Below are 18,826 nucleotides of genomic sequence, written 5' to 3' on the forward strand. Positions count from 1 at the left end.
GGTCCTTTTACGCCACGGGTGTCGCGAGATGCTAGCTTCCTGCTTCCCTGTTTACCCGAGGTCTTGAAAAGTTATTTACGACGCTGTGCTTTCCGGCACTTAGCTTGGGAATTCTTGTGTCTTTTAGAGTTGCAGAATTTTTCGGACGTAAGAACGACTGAACAACCGAAAAACAGCTAAAACTGACAAAAGTTTAGGTCTCACTAGAGAAGTGTGAAGTGAGTGGGGAAGTTCGTTACGTAGTAAGCAAAACCAGTAATTAAATTAGTTTTAATTAGTAGTCAGGCTCTGCGACTCGCTGGCGAGGTAGTGTTTAGCACTGTGTCTTCTCTCGAGTTTACAAGATCCAGAGTGAGAAAGGCACGAATAGATTTTCAAATAGTTGTCAGTTGTAAAAAGTCACCGTGAAAGGAATACCAGGAGCTCTGAGAAGGTAGGACAAGTTTTGGTAATTGGACGGCTCACACGGAAGCCAGCGTGCGTCTTCTCATAGAAAAATACTACAAAACAATTTCGTTGTTGGACGGACAGTAGTGTTGACATCCCAGTCCTCCTTTGAAAATATACATATAAAACAAAATACTGGAAAATAGGCACAACGTTTGTGGTAGGATTTCTTTGTGCTACCTGTTCTTTCACGTATCCCTCCATACGTCTTCCTTTTTAAGTGTAAATTTGAAAGTTAAGTCACCAACATCCCGGTCTTTATGAAAGATTCCAACGCAATAGACTTTTTTTTCAAAAGAATTTGCAATGCCTCGGGTTTAGGAATGTAAATATGAATTTTGATTTTTCAAGGCAATAGGAGAGACTAGCCTGAAGGTGCGTAATCTATGGATCACTCAGACTTCTTTTTTCCCCCACTTAAAAAATTCCTGAATTTTATTTATGAGCCTCGAGGACTAATTAGTCAGACAGAAGCCAGAGAACACATTTTCCAAAGGAGTTGTAGATTGTGCTGGACAAGAGTGAGGAATCTTTTCTAAGGCTTGGGTTCTATGGAGGATTCTGAGGAGGCTCAGAAGCAGGGATCGGTGCTTGGTGGTGGTTTTTTGTAAAGTCAGTTTAGGAGAAACTGGGATTAACTAGGGACTGTGTGGTAAGTGTGTCTGTGTGATGTTAATTTTAGCAATTTGGTAGATTTTTCCTTAGTAATAGGTGAGAATAACAAAGCAGGTCTGGGAGGATCAGTAAGAAAACCAAAGTGGCTGTGGTTTACAACTGCTGTGTGACCTTGGGGAAAGCAATACTTTCTGTTGATGAGAAACAGGAGAAAACCTCCTAAGGAGTTAGGAACCTTGCACCCTAAAACCTTAGGAAATGGAGAATGACTGCTTGGAAGCTGCACATGTTGTACAGATTTGCTCTTTCTTTTGTGGTACTGGAGTTTCAACTCAGGGCCTCATGCTTGCTAGGCAGTTGCTCTATAATTGAGCCACTCTGCCAACCCTTTCTTGTGCTGCATATTTTTGAGGTAGGGTTTGGCTTCGAACTGTAAACCTCCTGATCTTTGCCTCCAGAGTAGGTAGGATTACAAGCATGAGCCACTGGCACCCGGCTCAGATTTATTCTTAAAAATCAATATTTTTGTATGCCAATGATATAATATGAAGATGTGGAATTTAGGAGGAGATACTGGGAGAAATTAAGGGGCTGAGGGAATAAAAGATGAAGGACAGAGAAGAGACAGTAAAAGTATGCATTTTGTTTTCTTCTTTACCTTCTAGAGTTAGGGTCTTTTTGTTGCCTAGCACAGTGTCCTGCATTTACTGGTTATTCTATAAATATTTTGTTGGATGGATAAACCAATAAGTTTAGGTCCTGAAAGTGACAATGAACTGGCATATGCTGAGGACTGTGCGTGTGCTAGGTATTGTGTAACACCGTCTTATCTGCAGGTTAACCTGTGGGGCCTGTGGGAAGTAGAGTTTGGATCGCATGGATCAGCCTTGATCTTTTGAATCTATTCATTTATCTCGTATTTGTTAATGTTGTCATTTTCTTTAGAAATGGGAAAAGGCTACCACTTTTTTCAAGAAATTTTTTTCCACCTATCTGGAAATTCCTTTTTTATACCTTTATTATTCCTCTGGTCTTCTCTGTACCTCCACCAGGTCCTTCCAGGCAGATTCAATGAATATTTTATTGATATGTTAGAGGTTTAAAATAAGTCATTATTAAGTGATAGTTTTAAAGGAAACCTGAGTTACATATTTATTATGATTCTTAAACAGATTTGTGATGCTGTAAGAGAGACAGCATCTGATATGAAGTGTTGATCATAGTTGTGTGACTAGGGAGAAATTGATCATTTCTTAATATCAAACATAAGGGAATGACTGAAACAGTACTGTTTTATTTGTCCATGTTATATTTTTTCTCATTTTTTTTTTTGGCAGCACTGGGTTTGAACTCAGGACCTCACACTTGGTGGGTAGGTGCTCTCTCAGCTACTCAGCCAGCCCGTGTGTGTGTGTGTGTGTGTGTGTGTGTGTGTGTTTGGTTTCCTGAGAGTCTCAGGAACTCTTTGCCCCCAGCTGGCTTTGAACCTTGATCCTCTTGATCTCTTCCTCCTGAGTACTAGGGTTACAGGTGTGGGCCACTGGCACAGAGCATTTTTTCTTAATTTTTGTTTCTGCCCTGCGGATCTTCTCTAAACTCAATATCAGTTGTTTTCTCCACCTCCCTTTATACGTATTTTTATTTCTGTAATTGAAATTAGGTTAGACAAGCCAGGCACCAGTGGCTCATGCCTATAATCCTAGTTACCCAGGAGGCAGAGATCTGGAGGATTGTGGTTTGAAGTCAGCCTCAGGCAAAAAGGCCCCAAGACCCTATCTGGAAAAAAAACCATCACAAATAAAAAGGGGGAAGGAGTGGAGTGGCTGAAGTGCCTACCTAACAGTCGTGAGGCCCTGAGTTCAAACTGCCAAAAAAAAAATTAGACAATTATGTACCCATTTTCCCCCAGTTACTTTCTGATGGCTACAGTACCTTTCCTCAAATGCTGTCTCTTGTTAAACTCAATCTGGTCCGTTTACTTTTAGGGTGAAAAGTTAATCAGTTGGGAGACATTAGCAAAATAGTTTGATCACCTCCTGGCTTTGACTTTTTTTTCAGTGTTGGGGTGTGAACTCAGGGCCTCATGCTTGCTAGATAAGTGCTCATTATTTGAGCTACACCTCCAGCCCCTTTTCAGTTGTATCTCCAGAGTCCTGGCTGGCATTGGGCTGCCATCCTTCTAGGTCTGCCTCCTGAGTAGCTGGGATGACAGCTGGGACCCACCACATTTGGCTTTCTTACTTTGACGTTTTGAACCTCATCTGAGTCTTTTAAGGACATTGTGGCCACGGAAGTGTCCTGGGGAAAAACCTCTCTATCTCTTGATATGTGATGTTCATAGTATTTATTCCTGGGAGTTGGAGGTTGAATTTACTTACTTTTGTCTCTGGGGCAAATTACTCCTTTTGAGCGTTCTTGTAGAGCACTTGTTGGGGAGAGATGAGGTACAGTTAGATTTCATTTCTTTGTAGATTTTTATAGACATTTTCTTAATTGTAAATTTTAAAACTCCTACATTTTATAGTAGTATGTGTTGTTCTGTGTATCTGAAACTTTTCAAATAAATGTCAGCACCAAGATCCCTGCCTGTATCACTTCACAAAAACAAATTGTTCTCTACTTCTCTTTTTGATTTCAAAGACACCCCTCGGGTGACAGGGAGCATTGTCTAGGTAGACGAATTATTCATGCAGATCCTGAGGTTGAACGGAATTTGCAGGTTTTGAGGACGTGAAGGGCCCCATGTGTTTGGAGCAGAGTGAGGTTGGAGGGAAATGCGTGCATTTTGGGTCGTGCGGGATTTGGTTCGCCGTGTTAAATTCCTCAACTGTGATGGAAGGTCGTTAGGTCCTTCCATCTGCTCGTGTAGCAGTGGCCTGTGACGGCTGCATTTTAGGACACTCAATGTCAGCAGGAGGAAAAAGTAAATCATGGCTCTCACGCCCACTTTTGCGGAGTATGCAGAACTCGTGACATGGAATACGTCGATGGCCGTCCAAGTGCAAGCCGGCGGAAGAATCGCGTAGGCGATGTAATCACACGCATCGGGGAAAGCTGGCGGGAAACACCAGTAAGTTAACCGGGCTTTCCAACAAGGGTTGGGCTTTCAGGTGACCTCCATTATTTTTTTTTAAAGCTGTCAAATTTATACAGTATTTGAAAAGCCGAAATAAATACAGCACAGTTAAACGCTTTATTTCTGTTACTTATTTTCAGTCCTTCCTACAGTGTCATTTAAATAAAAGACCTTCAGGCAATAAAACAGCTTTATTGGCTCAGTTTCTCCGCCCGCACAACTCAACGTGGCGGACGGAGAACAAAAACCCCCTCAGGTGTTCTGGATACTCTTCCCAGGAAGGGAGTTACAAGTTTTCCTAACGCTTTGGGGCGGGGCCTGGCAGCTTCGCTTCCTCTCATTGGCTCTACTCTCAGACTCCTCCTCCTCCAGGTCCCGCCTCCTCGCGGACGGGCCAATTGGGTCGCGAGTTGTGGTTCAAACTGCGGGTGCGCGGCGCTGTGGCTGCGATGTCTCGGGTGAGCGTGGCGGTTGGCAGCGCGGTGGGAGACCCCGAGGGTCGGGAGTGGCTGGGCGGCCGAGGCTGGCGGGAGGAGGTGGGAAGAGGGGCTGCGGCCGGGCCGGGACTCGGGCTTCCTTGGGGCGTCCGTGGCTCCGAGCCCGATTGAGCCACTGGCGGACCCCGGCGATTGTCTTGACGGGCACCCGTCCCAAACCTGCTCGTCTGCGGTTTGGAGCCTCTGACTCCGGCTTGAGGGTCTGGGACCTGGATTTGTGCCCGTTGGCCCAGCGCCCGGACGCCTCCCGGGGTAGAAAGGTGGACTTGTGCTGTCGCTTTCCCAACCCCCTTATCTGGTACTTGTTTCACCCCTAGAGCGACCCACGATGGCTACTCTGATCTTCGTGGATAAGGAAAATGGAGAAGCAGGCTCCCGTGTGGCTCCTAAGAATGGGCTGAAGCCGGGGTGCGGGCCTGGTGAGTACACGGCTGCGGTCACAGTCTGGGGTGAACGATGAGCGTGGCTGGGAGCCAGGCGGCCTTTACTGTGCTCCGAGGGCGGTGGCCAGGGCTGCCACCTTCCCGGGCTCACTGTCTTCGTGGAATGACTGCAGGACTGACGGACCCCGCATGGAGTGCTGCGCTGCCAGGCACCTCCTGGCTATGCCAGCTGCCTGAAGTGAGGGTCTGGCTTGGGGCACCCGCAGTCGGCGGGCGTTAGAGCTCCAAAGGTCTTTGTTGGCCTGGTGTTGCATGGTGAAACTTTTTTCTTTTGGCAGTCAAAGCCTTAGATGGCAGAGCTCAGGTTTCAGCACCACAGGTTGGCAAAGTGTTCCGTGCTCCACCAGCCTTACCTAAAGCTGCCAGAAAGGCTTTGGGAACTGTCAACAGAGCCACTGAAAAGTCAGTGAAGACTAACGGGGCTCCCAAGCAGAAACAACCAAGCTTCACTGCCAAGAAGGTAAGTGCCGGCTGTGAGGACCGGATTGAGCCCTGCGACACTTCTGGTGGGCAGAAATGACTACGTTCTTCTGAGGAGAAGGGAAACAAAAGCTAACAACAGAGGATGATTTCTGTTGTACTTACAGGCTTCCCTGTGCCTTACAAGTAGCTAATGCGTAATTTTGCCTCACTTGTCCTTAGCTAGTGAGTGGAAGCAGATTTGTTGGTGGTACATACTTACTGAGGGGGGGTGCTTGCAAGAGATCACATTGTTGATACTGCTCAGGTACTGCCATCCTTTTCCCTGCCTCCCAGAGCAAATACCAGCTTTTTAGCTGTTTTTCTTTGTGGTACTGTGGTTTGAACTTGGAGCCTTGCGATTGCTAGGCAAGTGCTGTACCACTGGAGCCACACCTCCAGCCCAATATTCATTTTTTAGATGACACTTTGCTAGTACACTGATCTTTGAGTGTGGTCACAAGTTACAGGACAGTCCTCTCCCAGACTGAGAGGACTTTGCTGTGAAAGATAATTCTAGCATGTGGATTAATACCTTGAATAATTGTTTTGTCTAGTGTCTTAGAAAAAAAACTATCAAACCTGTACATGTAGTGCAATTTTAGGTCAAGGAGGTCTTTGTAAAAAGTTAACTAAGAAAATGGGTGGTGGAGTACACCTGTAATCCCAGTACTCGAGTGTGAGGATAGCATGGCGTGAGACCCTGCTTCAGAAAACAACAAAACAAAAAAAGGAAATGTTAACTACAAGACTTGTCCCCGGTCACTGGATAAAAATAAGGCTGTTGCCCAGAATGGAAGTGTGGGAAATCTTGTGGTAGGGAATTCCTCTAGGTATATACATATAAGGAAAGATAAACTGAGGATACTCGGGCTTCCATGTTAGCCTATGGTACATACTACTTAACAATTCTTCAAAAGTCCAGAACTATCTTTACTGTTCCTCTGTATTTGAGGAACGTAACTTGTTAATATTAGCCAAGAAAAAAATTAAGGTAACCCTGGTAGAAAAAACTTTGTAAGTAAAAAGGGATTAGTTACTATTCTGGATGGCTCATGCCCTTTTTCTCCTTGGTTAGGTTTAAACAATTGGTTAATTAGCTCCGAATTAACTCAGCATTCTTGGTAACATGCTGACAGGTGTTAATACTTAAACTTCTGATTTAACTTTTAATCTATGCTACTAGAATTATATTTGAATTTTATTTACTTTATATTGGAATTTTTAGATGTAATCATGAGAACTAAGGATTATGGCTTCTTAAAAGACAGCATGAAATTGACAAATTGAAACAATTGCTCGAAGAAGCCATACAATCTACAAGAGTTCATTCTCACTGATCCATATTTTCTTGAATTGTTTCAGATGACTGAGAAGACTGTTAAAGCAAAAAGCTCCATTCCTGCCTCTGATGACACCTATCCAGAAATAGAAAAGTTCTTTCCCTTCAATCCTCTAGGTTGTATCTTTTGATAATGATTTTGGCCTCTAGTTTCTCTTTGAATTTGTTTCAGCTGTGGCTTGATATGGATATAACATATAATCCCAAACTATAGTAAGACCGAATCTGGATTGCTTTGAATAAACCTCTCATTCAGGTTTTGCAGGTGACATTTGCAAGGTGTCACCTTAGATCAGTAGAGGAACAGAAGCAAAACTGTTCGAGCCATTGTTGCCATCCTCAAAAGCTTAGCAGGTGAGGTGTGAGAACAGGTAGGTAGGATTATAGGCATGAGCCACTGGTGTCTAGCTCATTTATAGTTTTTTAAAAATTCCCTGTTTTTTTTTTTTTTTTTTTTTGTGATTATGTGACTTTATTACTGATCTTTTTCTTAATTTTAATGAGCTCTTTGTGTAAAGAAAATTAACCCAGACTTTGGAGTCTTGTTTACGGTTTCCTTTAAAATTCAGTGGGTTTGAGTGGTCACATGTGCTCAGTTTCTTTTTGACTTTTAGGTTTTACCAGTCTTAAAGAGCAGACTAATTCCCAAGTACTTAGGTTTTAGAGGGCTTTTACTGCTGAAGGACATAGATGAGAACTAGTCTGAGCTTTTGGAAAACAGTTAACCTCATTGAAAGACTTTATATTATGAGCATACTCTTGTTACTGTTTAGAAAAATCAGTTTTGAATAATCTGTAAGAAGTAAGGTACTTGGATTTTAAGAAGAGCTACCAATTAACAGTGGTGTCAAATTTTTTGGTTGCAGGGCCCTTTTATATACTCTCCAGAAATTATCCCAAACAATTTCACTACTGTGTTCTGTTTGTTTTTCCTGTATTGGAAATTAAGATTGAGAAATTCTAGGACTATTCACTAAAAAATAACTTATTACATTAATGTAAACAGCCTTTTTAAAACATAAAATAACTTTTCCAAAATAAAGTTTAATGACAAGATTTGCATTATATTTTTGAAATACTATTCAAAAAATATATTTTGAAATATATATGAAATGTTATATAACATATTATATATGAAATATAATATATTTCAAACATAACTTTGACTTTAACTTGGCCTAATATAACACCTAGATTCTTGTCAGATTTTGTGTTTAGAGTTGCATCTGTTTTGTTTAATGTAAATGAAGAAAATATGACCTCACACACGTGTAGATTGGAAAGGGGGAGTATTAGTCTCTTCAGATGAGTGTGGATTGTTTGATCTGTCACTAAGACTGATCAAATGACTGTCTGAACACATCACTGCAGTGTGGAATCTGAGACCATACTGATGAACAGTATTCCAGTAGCAAAATCCTTTAATCTATTTTGCATGTGAAATGTGTCTTTTATCCTTGCATCTATCATGCATCTATTACTTAGAAATTCTGGTTCATTAAGATGTAGATATCCAGATGTTGAAATGTGTTAGGAAACATCAACAGCACATTCATTAATATCACCACTGTTTTCATCAGAAGGATATAAGTATAAGCTAATGAATGCAAGATAAGTTTTCTAAACTATGTCCAGCTAACTATTGCAGGTAAGTTTTTTCTTGACGCTTTTTGAATTCTGTCAATGGCAACAAAGACTGTTTTCCTTAAAGTGTGATAGACTTCCCTCAATCTCTTGAAGATGTGTAACAGACACCCCAAGTTTGACCATAGGTTGTCCTTTAGTTCTTTAAAGTAAAAATAGTGTTCCAGGAAAAGGTCATCTGCTTTAGCTTGCAACTCACAAGTGCACAATTCCTTTTTCTTTGAGATCATTCTCCTTCCCTGTGGAGCAGGAATGCTTTACTGCATATTGCTCACTGTATCACACAGAATCTTAAAAGGACTTCTTTTCAGAGTTGAGAGCTAATAAACATCCTTTTTACCGTGTACAGCAAAATGACATTAAGCGATAGTGGATTTTCTTTTTTACTAAGAGTGAGTAGTAGTGAGGAATGTAGGGAATGTTGATACAGTTCACTGCCACTGCCTTGATTTGTGTGGGGGCAGCAGTGATCCTATCAACTATTCCCTTTGTGCCATCATCATAGATGTCAACACAGTGGAAAAGGCTATTCATGTCATTGGGAAAGTAGTCCTGACTTCCTGGACCCTTGGTAGGGTCTCAGACCTCTAGGAATCTGCTGACTAGACTGAGAACTGTTGTCATGACACCACACTTTCCTTTATGACAGACTTTGAGAGTTTTGACCTGCCTGAAGAGCACCAGATCGCACAGCTCCCCTTGACTGGAGTGCCTCTCATGGTCCTCGACGAGGAGAGAGGACTTGAAAAGCTGTTGCAGCTGGGCCCCCCTTCACCTGTGAAGATGCCACCTGCACCGTGGGAATCTAGTAAGTGAGCTAGTGCCCTCTTGAAGGGCTGTGACCAACTTGTTTCATACACTTCTGTTGCTGTGGGGACAGAGTTATGCAGAAAGTTGGCCCATGAGTCATTTCTGTTCTTTGAACTATAGGGGAAGTTCCAGAACAATGAACTCTTCTCAGTTGGTATTATATTTTAGTCTCAAATACTCTGGCAAAATGAAATCTGGAATCTGGTCAGTCTTAGATATGGCAAGAGATTAAATTTAACCTATAGCTTAGGCTGTAAGTTGTGTACAGTAAACTTGTACTGTCATAATTTAGTGAGGCTATTACTCTGCTCTCTGAGAGCGGTAGAGGTTTAGGTATTTTCAAGACTTATTTCCTGATGGAGGTCAATTTTAGGAAATGTGTTCGAGGAGGGGTTGGAGGTAGGATTCATTAGACAGAGGGAAAAACATGAATTTAGATTAAAAGTTAATATCTGTGATGGGGACAATGGCTCAGGATTTTCAGAAATCTAATAAGAAATTCCTCTTTTCTAGATCTGTTGCAGTCTCCCTCGAGCATACTCTCTACCCTGGATGTTGAATTGCCACCTGTGTGTTATGACCTAGATACTTAAATTTCTTAATGTGTTATAGCTTGTGTATGTTGTATTAATAAAGAATTCCTTTGTTTAGCAGACTCTTGTGACATTGTGATTAGTATTCCTTGAAACTAAAGCAGTATGAAAACTAGCTGAAGTGTTTTACAGACTTGCCTGATTTGTAAAACTTAAAATCCTATGTTTTCAGGGCTGGCTTTAGAAGCTACCACTGTTTTCTCTGAAAAGTATACTCTTCAGTTTGCGTCTTTGTGGCCATTAGCTGCTGAGTTATTAGATCTCTTAATTAGAAGAGCTACTTCCAACTCATTAAGTATTTATTGCTAGGTATTTTTTAGTGCTGGTTCTATTAAGTTTCTAATAACTTATAATGTTCAGTAATCAGAATTTGAAAGGCTCTAAATCTTATAATTCAACCTCCTTGGAATCTTCAGTTTGGTCCTCTGAAGATCACTTCAGATAATGTACTGATACTAGAACGCACTCTACCTATTGGAAACTAGTATTCCTTTGCTTATCCTGTGTTGGACATTCAGTATTTGATAAGCATTATTGTGCTCAGTGTTTATGATCCTTTTCAGATAAGGACAATGAGGTTCAGTAGCATTGACCTGGCAAAGGCTGGAGAAACAAAATGATAGAGCTGTTACCAGTGATCTTGTGCTTACTGCCCAGTGTGTACTCACTGAAACTGAGTTTTGCAAAAGGAAGCTTACTCACAAGGAACCCCTAAACCTCATATCCATCTGGAGGATAGTGCTTAGGATGTTTATGAGGTAAAGGTGTAAAGTTGTCTTAGGTGAGGAGAAAGGTGACTGGAGGCAGGCAGAAGTGAAGTAATCTGTGGTCTGCACGTGTATAGTCAAACTTTATGACTTTACATAGGATGTGTGTTCAAAAACTGGCATTACTGTGATCTGAGTTTTCTACTCTGATGTCTAAAGGTACAGATCATACACCTATGTGTGCTTGTGAAGGGTTGAAGATCAACAATAGCAGCTTCCCAGTACCTGAAGCACACTCAGGCAAATGTTACCAAGATGGCCGTATGCCAGAGGCCTTACCCACAGTAAATCTAACTGCTTGGCTACATGACCTCTAAAATTGGTGGGTATAAGCAAGTGAAGCTCGAGGGTGTGTTCAGATTTTCTCTTGGCTTCATTTTGATGACAAATCTGAGATTGGAATCAAAGTAGAGATTGCAAATGGTTGCCTGAGGGTTTCTTTTTTGGGTAGGGGGCAGATTGTGTTTTAAAAACAAAATCTTTTCCACTATTTAAAACAATCTATTCCACTAAACATAATTCTAAAACTTTCACTATCTGTGGCTTTGGAGTAACAGTGAATCTGGCAATAGTCCCCGATTCTAGCCCTGGCGATGGAATGGGGCCACCTCCCTTTAGGTGGAGCGTGGGCTCTCTATCCCACAGATCATCGGAATGGCCTGAAGGGGAAGCTGGAGTGCTCCTTTTGCTCTTTGTCTCTTTTCAGACCTACTTTACTTAATCCACACTACTTTCCTGGCCATGTAATTGAATTTGATCGTTGCTTGATACTTGGCTATATGGAAGGCCTTTCCCCTAAGACACCTGTAGCGGCTGTGGTCAGGTGAGAATGTGAACCCTCTCTTTGCCATTGTTGGAAGAAGCTCAGAGGCCTGAACACCTATAGCCACTGATTTGGGACTCTTATATCTTTAAGTACAACTGAATGAGTAGATTTTTGGGGTTAGTGGAAAGGCAGACTTCTGAGAGTGGAAACTACAATACAATAAGACCGTCAGGGCACTTGGCTTGCTGGAGCTTATTAGATCTGAACTTCAGGTGTCCTATGGCCACTGTGAAAAGCAAAGTGTTCTGAGTGACTTTCATGTGGTATAATACAAACTTAGAAACAGGAGAATTGTCTCTTATGAGTAGAAGGAACCTAGGGCTGAGAGAAGGGGGGACTACTTAGCCCCTGACAATTATTGTCCTTTGTCAGGGCTTCCTGGTCCTTTCACCTGTTAACCAGATCAGAGTTCTCTTTGAGAGCTTTAAGCAGGTGCTCCTCTACAAATGCAAGGAGTTTTGTTTTTCCTCGGAGCATTTTTTTTTAGCATACGTTAGTTGCACAGGGGGGTTCGTTGTGACATTTCTGAATGTGCTTACATTGTACACTGGTTAGATTTCCCCCGTACCATCTCTTTTCCTTTTCTTCATCCTTGTCTCTATCTTGTCCCTGCTTCCCCAGTGAAGGGAACTTTTATCACATGGGGAGTTTTGCTACCTTGTTAAATTCAGGCACCTGTTGAAATAAGTCATTTTATTTGTACTATCATGTTTTTAAGCTTCTGCCTTTCTCCCCATTACCTCTTTAGTTGCTTACTTGCAATCTCGCATGTGTTGTCTAAAATGGAACTCTCAATTCTCCCTCCCAAATCTTCCCCGTGTCAGCCTTCTCTACTTCAACGAATGGTATTTACTCCTGTCACACATCGGGCATTATCCTTGTCACCTCCATCTATTTGCATATCCATCCTAAAAACCGGGCCTGATGATTCCACTTCTAGCATATATTGAGTTTGCTCACTTCTTTTTACCTTTCACATGAAAGCTGTCACCTTTGCAGTGACCAAAGCTTTACTGGATGCTTGTGGGTTTTTATTTTTTTGTGGTACTGTGGTTTGAACTCATGGCCTCACACTTGCTAAGCAGGTGCTACCACTTGAGCCACTCTGCCAGCCCTGTTTTTAAAAATTTTTGAGACAGGATCTGGCTATGTAGTTTAGGCTGGTCTTGAACTCATAATCCAGATTCTACCTCCCAATTTCTGGGATTAAAGGCATGTGCCATTGCACCCAGCCTCAGAGTGACATTTAAAATCCTGGCTTTGTTATGGGTTTTGGGCTCTGTACAGGGCTGGTGGCCTCCATTCACACGAGGGTCTCTGAGAATGACAACCATGATCTTCCCACAACTTTCCCAGGGGTCCTCCGATTGTTTGGTCCAGGTGTCATTCACAGCCTATGCCCTTCTATTAATAACCTTGGGATCCTTTCCCTCGACTTCAAAGGCTCCAGAGAACAGGAATAGGTGAAGGTTTCCCAGACCCAGCACATCAGGATTGTCAGATGGGTGACTCTCACAGGAGTCCTGCCTTGAGAAATCTGTGGACCAGGAGCAGGTACCAGTCTTTACATTCAGGTAAAGTCTCTGCCAGTGATCCTCCTGTTCTCCCAGTAGCATGGTAAGAAGACTGAAAAGGACACATGCCATATTCTCAGTCTCCCAGGACACTCCTCCAAGAGCCTTGTCTCTCACCATGTTTGTCTCTTGGTGTTACCAGGGTGGGCCTCCAGTCCTGCAGCTCAGTTGTGTGCATCTGGGGCTAGATCCCACTCCTCTCCTTGAAGATGCCAATATTTATTAGTTATCTAGAGCTGCTTCTGCAGGGACAGAGAAACCCTTCTCCCATCACGGACACTGTTTCTCTGCAGACCCCCCAAAAGCTGGCCAGTTCCTCTTAGGCCTCTTTCCTCACCTGATAATTGATGTCATAGGGCTGGCATTTTTCAGTGAGCCCAGAGCTGACTTTTGAATATGCTGCACTCAGTGGCCTTTGGGACATTAGCCTAAGTGATAGGAACAATCAGACTGCCATTCTGTTCCTCCTCTTCAAATAAAGAGGACTCTTCCCAAGGGTCTTGTTTGTTTAGTCAAGTTCAGACTCTCACTGGAATGGATAGATGACCAGCTTGTGAAACTGAGTTACAACAGGAAGAAGAGAGCAAAAGGGGCCACCTTTGTCCTTGTGTGTACAGGTTCTTAGGAGGATTTGTGCCTACAGTCCTTATGAGGAGGCCCCTTTCTCCTGTAAGAGGAGTCAAGGATTGATGAACCACTTCTCTGAGCACACAGTGGAGCAGAATGCAGGCCCGTCCTCCCTCTGGTGCCTGAGGAATGGGAGGGGGTTTCCATGGCAATGGCACGCACTATCACTCACTTCTGGTTGCTGCTTGCTGCAGAGGTGGGAGCTGCCTGTGGTTGGCCACAGCTGGCTCCTGGCTCACTGCACACCTTGCACCAGCACCCTAGGATCAGGAGTCTAACCTGGAGATGGAAGGCAGGGAAAGGACACAAGATTGGGAAGCATCTTCACTTTCCTGAAAAGAATACAGTGACCACATGGTTCTGTGTTCTTAGGTTGAAAACTTGGCACAATACAACAGCTTATATTTATTTATACATTACTTATTATCTATTATATTTCAGCTCTGCCTTGTGGTCAGAGGCCAGGAAGTGAGGGTGGTCAGTGAAGTGCTGCAGGGATAGCTGGGGGAGGAGAGACAGGACAAGGCATATTTGCAGAAAGAATCAGAACCTAAAACCACACAGCATAGGCTCAGTCAGGGCTGTCGGATCTCATGGGATGGACCTCTTCCTGAAATTTAAGACTGATCCTGACAAGGATGCTAAGTTAGTACATCATAGCTGCCGTAGTACAGTACTTCAGAATGGAGTTCTGGAGACCATACTTCAAGACCAAGGTGTCAGCAGGGTTGACTCCTTTGGAGGCCTCTTTCTTTGGTTTGCAGAAAAATGAGCTGTGATAGAATGGCAGTGAGTGAGGACCAAAGTGTTCAAGGAAGGGAGAAAATGACACTGTTGTTTGGGACAAGGCAGTAGACAGGGCTATCTGCTGACCTGAGATTCTAAGCCAGAGTCTGGGGCAGAGGCAGAGAGTGGTCTGCAACAGCAGTGAGGACCCAGGAGACCTGATTCTACCCTCCAGTTGGGGATGGAGCGGGGACCCTCCACTGAGGATTGGTGATCAGGGAAGAGCTGGCATCCAGGGGAGATTTGGTTCTCTCCAGGTGTAAAATGTGCCTTTTAGGGTGCTACTGTTAATGGCTCATTTATATATTTTAAACAAGCATACATGAAAATGTCACTTCTGAGTACCGAGCTTCTTAGTCCCTGTGAAATTTGGTGAAGGTTTTTCAGAAATTCTTTTCCCTGGAATGGAACAACAGGAATGAATAGTTTATGCTCTTTGGTCACAAGGAGCAAGAGGTATCTAGGGTTAAGAACACCTCTCTTCATTGCTTAAGGATTCCAGCTTCAGTTCTTCATTGCCCTGGTGGCTGTGTCCAGAGCACAGAGGAAGAAAAAGGTGCTTAGAAGACACCAGGAAGAGAAGGGATGGAGGGGGAGAAAGTATGAAAAGGCCTTGTGAAGTCGCTAAGAGCATGGCAGATGGAATGAATCCCCTGGAGATGTGACTTGTAGGAGGACAGAGCCCGTGGTCCAATTACAATTCCCAGTAGGTGTCCAGAGATCCCAGGGAGTACTCAAGACCCTTTTAGCAGTACATGAGTTCAAATCCATTTTAATAATAGTACTAAGATATTATCTGCCTATTTAACACATTCTTTCATAAATGTACAGTGGTATTTTCTGGAAACTACTTGTAATGTGATATAATAGCAGACTGAATGCAGAAGAAGCTATGAAAATCCATATGTCTTCTTGTAAACCAGATATTTAAGAGATCACCAGAAATGTACAGCAAAGTCAGTCTTCTCTCTGAATGTTTTTTTGTTTGAAAAAATATTTTTCATAAAATATATTATGTTAATACTAGTGGACTTACGGTAATGTTTAAATCAATTAGTAAATATTTAAAAATTTTACTCTGTTTTAATTTTTATTACTATAAATGTTGGTAGATAGAGTCCTTATAAACAGAAGCTTTTTGTGGTCCTTAATAATTTTTAACAGAATCCTGAGATTAAGCTGGTCGCCAGTGGTGCCATGCCTGTAATCCTAGCTACTTTGAAAGCCGAGATCAGGAGGATCACAGTTCTAGGCCAGCCCAGGCAAGGAGCTTGCAAGACCCCGTCTCAGTGGGAAAAAGCTGGATATGGTGGCACATGACTGTCATCCCAGTGACAGAAGGAAGTGTAAATAGGAGGCTGCTGTTTAGGCTCACCTGGGCAAAAAGTCAGACCTTCTCTTCAAAATAACCAGAGGAAAAGGGGCTGGACACATGGCTTAAGCCGTAGAGCACCTGCCTAGTGAGCATAAAGACCTGTGTTCAAACCCCAGTACTGCCATTTAAAAAACAAATCCTGATATGGGGGGGCGGGTGGTTGGGGGAAGAGGGTGGGGGTGGGGGCAAGGGGGAGAAATGACCCAATGTACACTCATGTGGATAAATGAATAAAAAAAATTCCTGATACCAAGCCACTGGTCTTGTGGGTGAGACCTAGGCTGTGGAGTTAGCATGTTGGATTAAATTCTGGCTTTGTGATCTGAGGCACGTTATTTGCCCTCTCTGAGATTTAATTTCCTTTTTGGTAAAAATAGGCTACTTCATATAGTTATTCTGAGCTACAAATGAATAGTGCCAGACACAGCGATCACTTCATAAATGTTATTTGATCACGTAACAGATTGGATATCTATTATATATGCATATCCCTGTGCTAAGTGCTGTGAGGGTGTAAAATGGTGTGAGTCACAGCTCCTACTCGGTAGGCGCTGACTCCCCGGGGGAACAGATTTCCAGATCTGTAGTCAGCAACTTGGACTGGACTCCATTCTGATCCTGAGTATGCTACTTCCTGTTGGGAAGTCAGATAAAAAGGTATCTATGGTGACCCACTGAACACACAGCAAATTCCCACTTCGACCTTTCAGACATCCCAACCTCCTGTCTCAGTTTAATGCTTGGTTTTGTCTTTCCCTTTGAAAAATTACTCTTAAATCCTCCACTGCTTTCCCCTTCCAGAATGTACCTTTCTCCTGGTGATAATGTAATCTTGCCACTAGAGGGCAGCTCTTGCCTTGCACTGTTCTGCAGCTTTTACTAATCTGGAAATGGTCTAGCTGAGATGGGTGCTGAGTGGAGATGGAATGTCTTTAGGACAGCTTCAGTTTGGTGAGGAAACTTGGCAAGTTTTGCCTGAAAATCCAAAGTCTGTTTTTATCAGTCACGGCATATGTGCCGAGACCTCTTTAGATAAAACTGGGGTGGGGGGATTGGTGCAAAGGGCATCATTGCTGCTGCCACCGCCACCTGCCATTCACAGAGCATTTGTTTCTTGACAGATTCATGGTAAGTGCACTGCATAAGTGTCACCTCATGGGGTCTTTGAACCACACCATGGGTGCAGGTATGCACAGACGCTCAAGGTAGCAGCTGAAGCTTGGGGTTTAATTGGGTTAGTAACTTAGGCACTATCCAGCTAGGACAGACACTTGGTTCAGGGAAATGGCCCCCAAGAGGAGCTTGTCCCACCCTGGCTGTAAGTTCAGCAGGGAGCAGTTCTTTTCTTTTTTCATGGTACTGGGGTTTAAACTCAGGGCCTCACACTTGCTAGGCAGGTGCTCCCCTTGAGCCACTCTGCCAGCCCAAGAAGCAGGTCTTACTATCTAGGACAGTAGCTGTCAGCCTAAGATTTTTGTAGCAGGCCATGGATTTGGCTTAGCCACCAGCTCCGATCTCAACAGACCAAATCTGTGTAGCATGTCATCCTAGTCACTGAGTCTCGCAGTCACTGAGTCCTGGTTGGTTGCAGGAGGCTCTGCAGCCCAATGACTATACTGCCACCAATATGCTGATCGATAGACTCAGCTGTAGCAATCAAGTACTCTGTGTCTCATTTCTGTTTTTCTGTAAATGCTGTCTGATCACTTGTGGGCTGGAGTTCTTGGAACTCGCTCTGGTCCTGGGGACTGCCTGATTTGAGGATTTGAGAATTGTGTTTTCTTTGCTTTTTTTTTTTTTTTTTGTGGTGCTAGGGTTTGAACTCAGGGTTTGTGCTTGGTAGCACGTGCTCTACTGCTTGAGTCACAGCTCTAGCCCTTTTGTTCAGGCTATTTTATGAGATAGGGTCTCACTTTTTACCCAGAATAGCCTGAACCACAGTCCTCCTATTTATGCTTCCTGGAGTGGCCAGGATGGGAGGTGGGCACTACCACACCCATCTTTTTCTGTTGAGATGTGGGTCTTGTGAACTACTTGCCCGGGCTGGCCTGGAACCACAATCTTCCAGAGCTCTGCATCCCCAGGAACTAGGATTACATGTGTGAGTCACTTGTGCCTGTCTTGTTTTGCTCTTTGCTGAACTGAACTCTTAACACAACTGGTCTAAGGAATTTTTCTTCATAACATTTCAAACACTCCCTTTTTCTGTCCTGAAGTGGAATTCACAGGCATCATCTACTTATGCTTACAGGTCTGCTTATGAATGGATAGGCATAAGACGAAAGAGACTAGAAGGAAAGCAAATGCTAGCAAGGGACTATCTGACTCTCCTGTCTGTACCAGAAGGCAGAGACTGTCCATTTCCGAAGCGTCCACCAGGGGCAGCATTACCCCCTTCAAGAATGCAAACTGCTGGAGGGTCACCCCTCCCCAACGCCAAGGGGCTGTTCCCTTCCCATTGCACTAGTCTCTGTTACAGGACCTGTGAGGTCCCCTGGGTGGAGAGGATGTGGAAGGAGAGTCACAGAGCATAAGCTGACCCTTAAATTAGTCACATGCTCCCAACGTGAGCAGTCATGTGCTTTGCAGTTTTCGTTTACAGTTACTGAGTTATTTGCTTGCAAGGTGGTTATAAAGTAACGTGCTTGTTTTATTTCCATTGAAATCACTTTTTAAAAGGTTCTTTGGATGATAACCGTGGTCAGTATTCATTTAATATTTTTCTTTAACCTATATATACATATATATAGATGTTTTATATATATATGTATTTATTTAAACGGAAACTTTATAAATGGAAAACTTGTGTCATCTGACATAATTAGAGGGTGACATAAAGGAGAGAAAAGAACATTACTGAGTTCTTGCTATTATTGCTGCCACTGTTTCCCACCAAAGGTCCGACTGTGTCTTAGGACTGAGTTTAGCAAGTATTAAAGACATGT

General features: G+C 43.1%; 1 protein-coding gene across 8 annotated transcripts; it reads left to right on the forward strand.

The window, feature by feature from the left end:
• Positions 1–82: 82 nt before the first annotated feature.
• Positions 83–9,988, forward strand: Pttg1 (PTTG1 regulator of sister chromatid separation, securin). 8 transcript variants are annotated; one of them, XM_074057680.1, is made up of 8 exons: positions 83–433; positions 3,959–4,132; positions 4,495–4,596; positions 4,953–5,054; positions 5,357–5,538; positions 6,903–6,996; positions 9,173–9,331; positions 9,847–9,988. In XM_074057680.1, exons 4-8 carry the CDS (start codon positions 4,964–4,966, stop codon positions 9,924–9,926), a joined length of 606 nt encoding a protein of 201 aa, XP_073913781.1. In that variant the 5' UTR covers positions 83–433; positions 3,959–4,132; positions 4,495–4,596; positions 4,953–4,963; the 3' UTR covers positions 9,927–9,988. The 8 variants fall into 8 exon arrangements, with proteins under 8 accessions (XP_073913781.1, XP_073913782.1, XP_073913783.1 ...); XM_074057681.1 differs by having other exon boundaries at positions 4,020–4,132; XM_074057682.1 differs by having other exon boundaries at positions 4,020–4,132; positions 4,511–4,596.
• Positions 9,989–18,826: the final 8,838 nt, after the last annotated feature.

This window comes from Castor canadensis, chromosome 16 (assembly GCF_047511655.1).
Source record: "Castor canadensis chromosome 16, mCasCan1.hap1v2, whole genome shotgun sequence".
Taxonomy (NCBI): domain Eukaryota; kingdom Metazoa; phylum Chordata; class Mammalia; order Rodentia; family Castoridae; genus Castor; species Castor canadensis.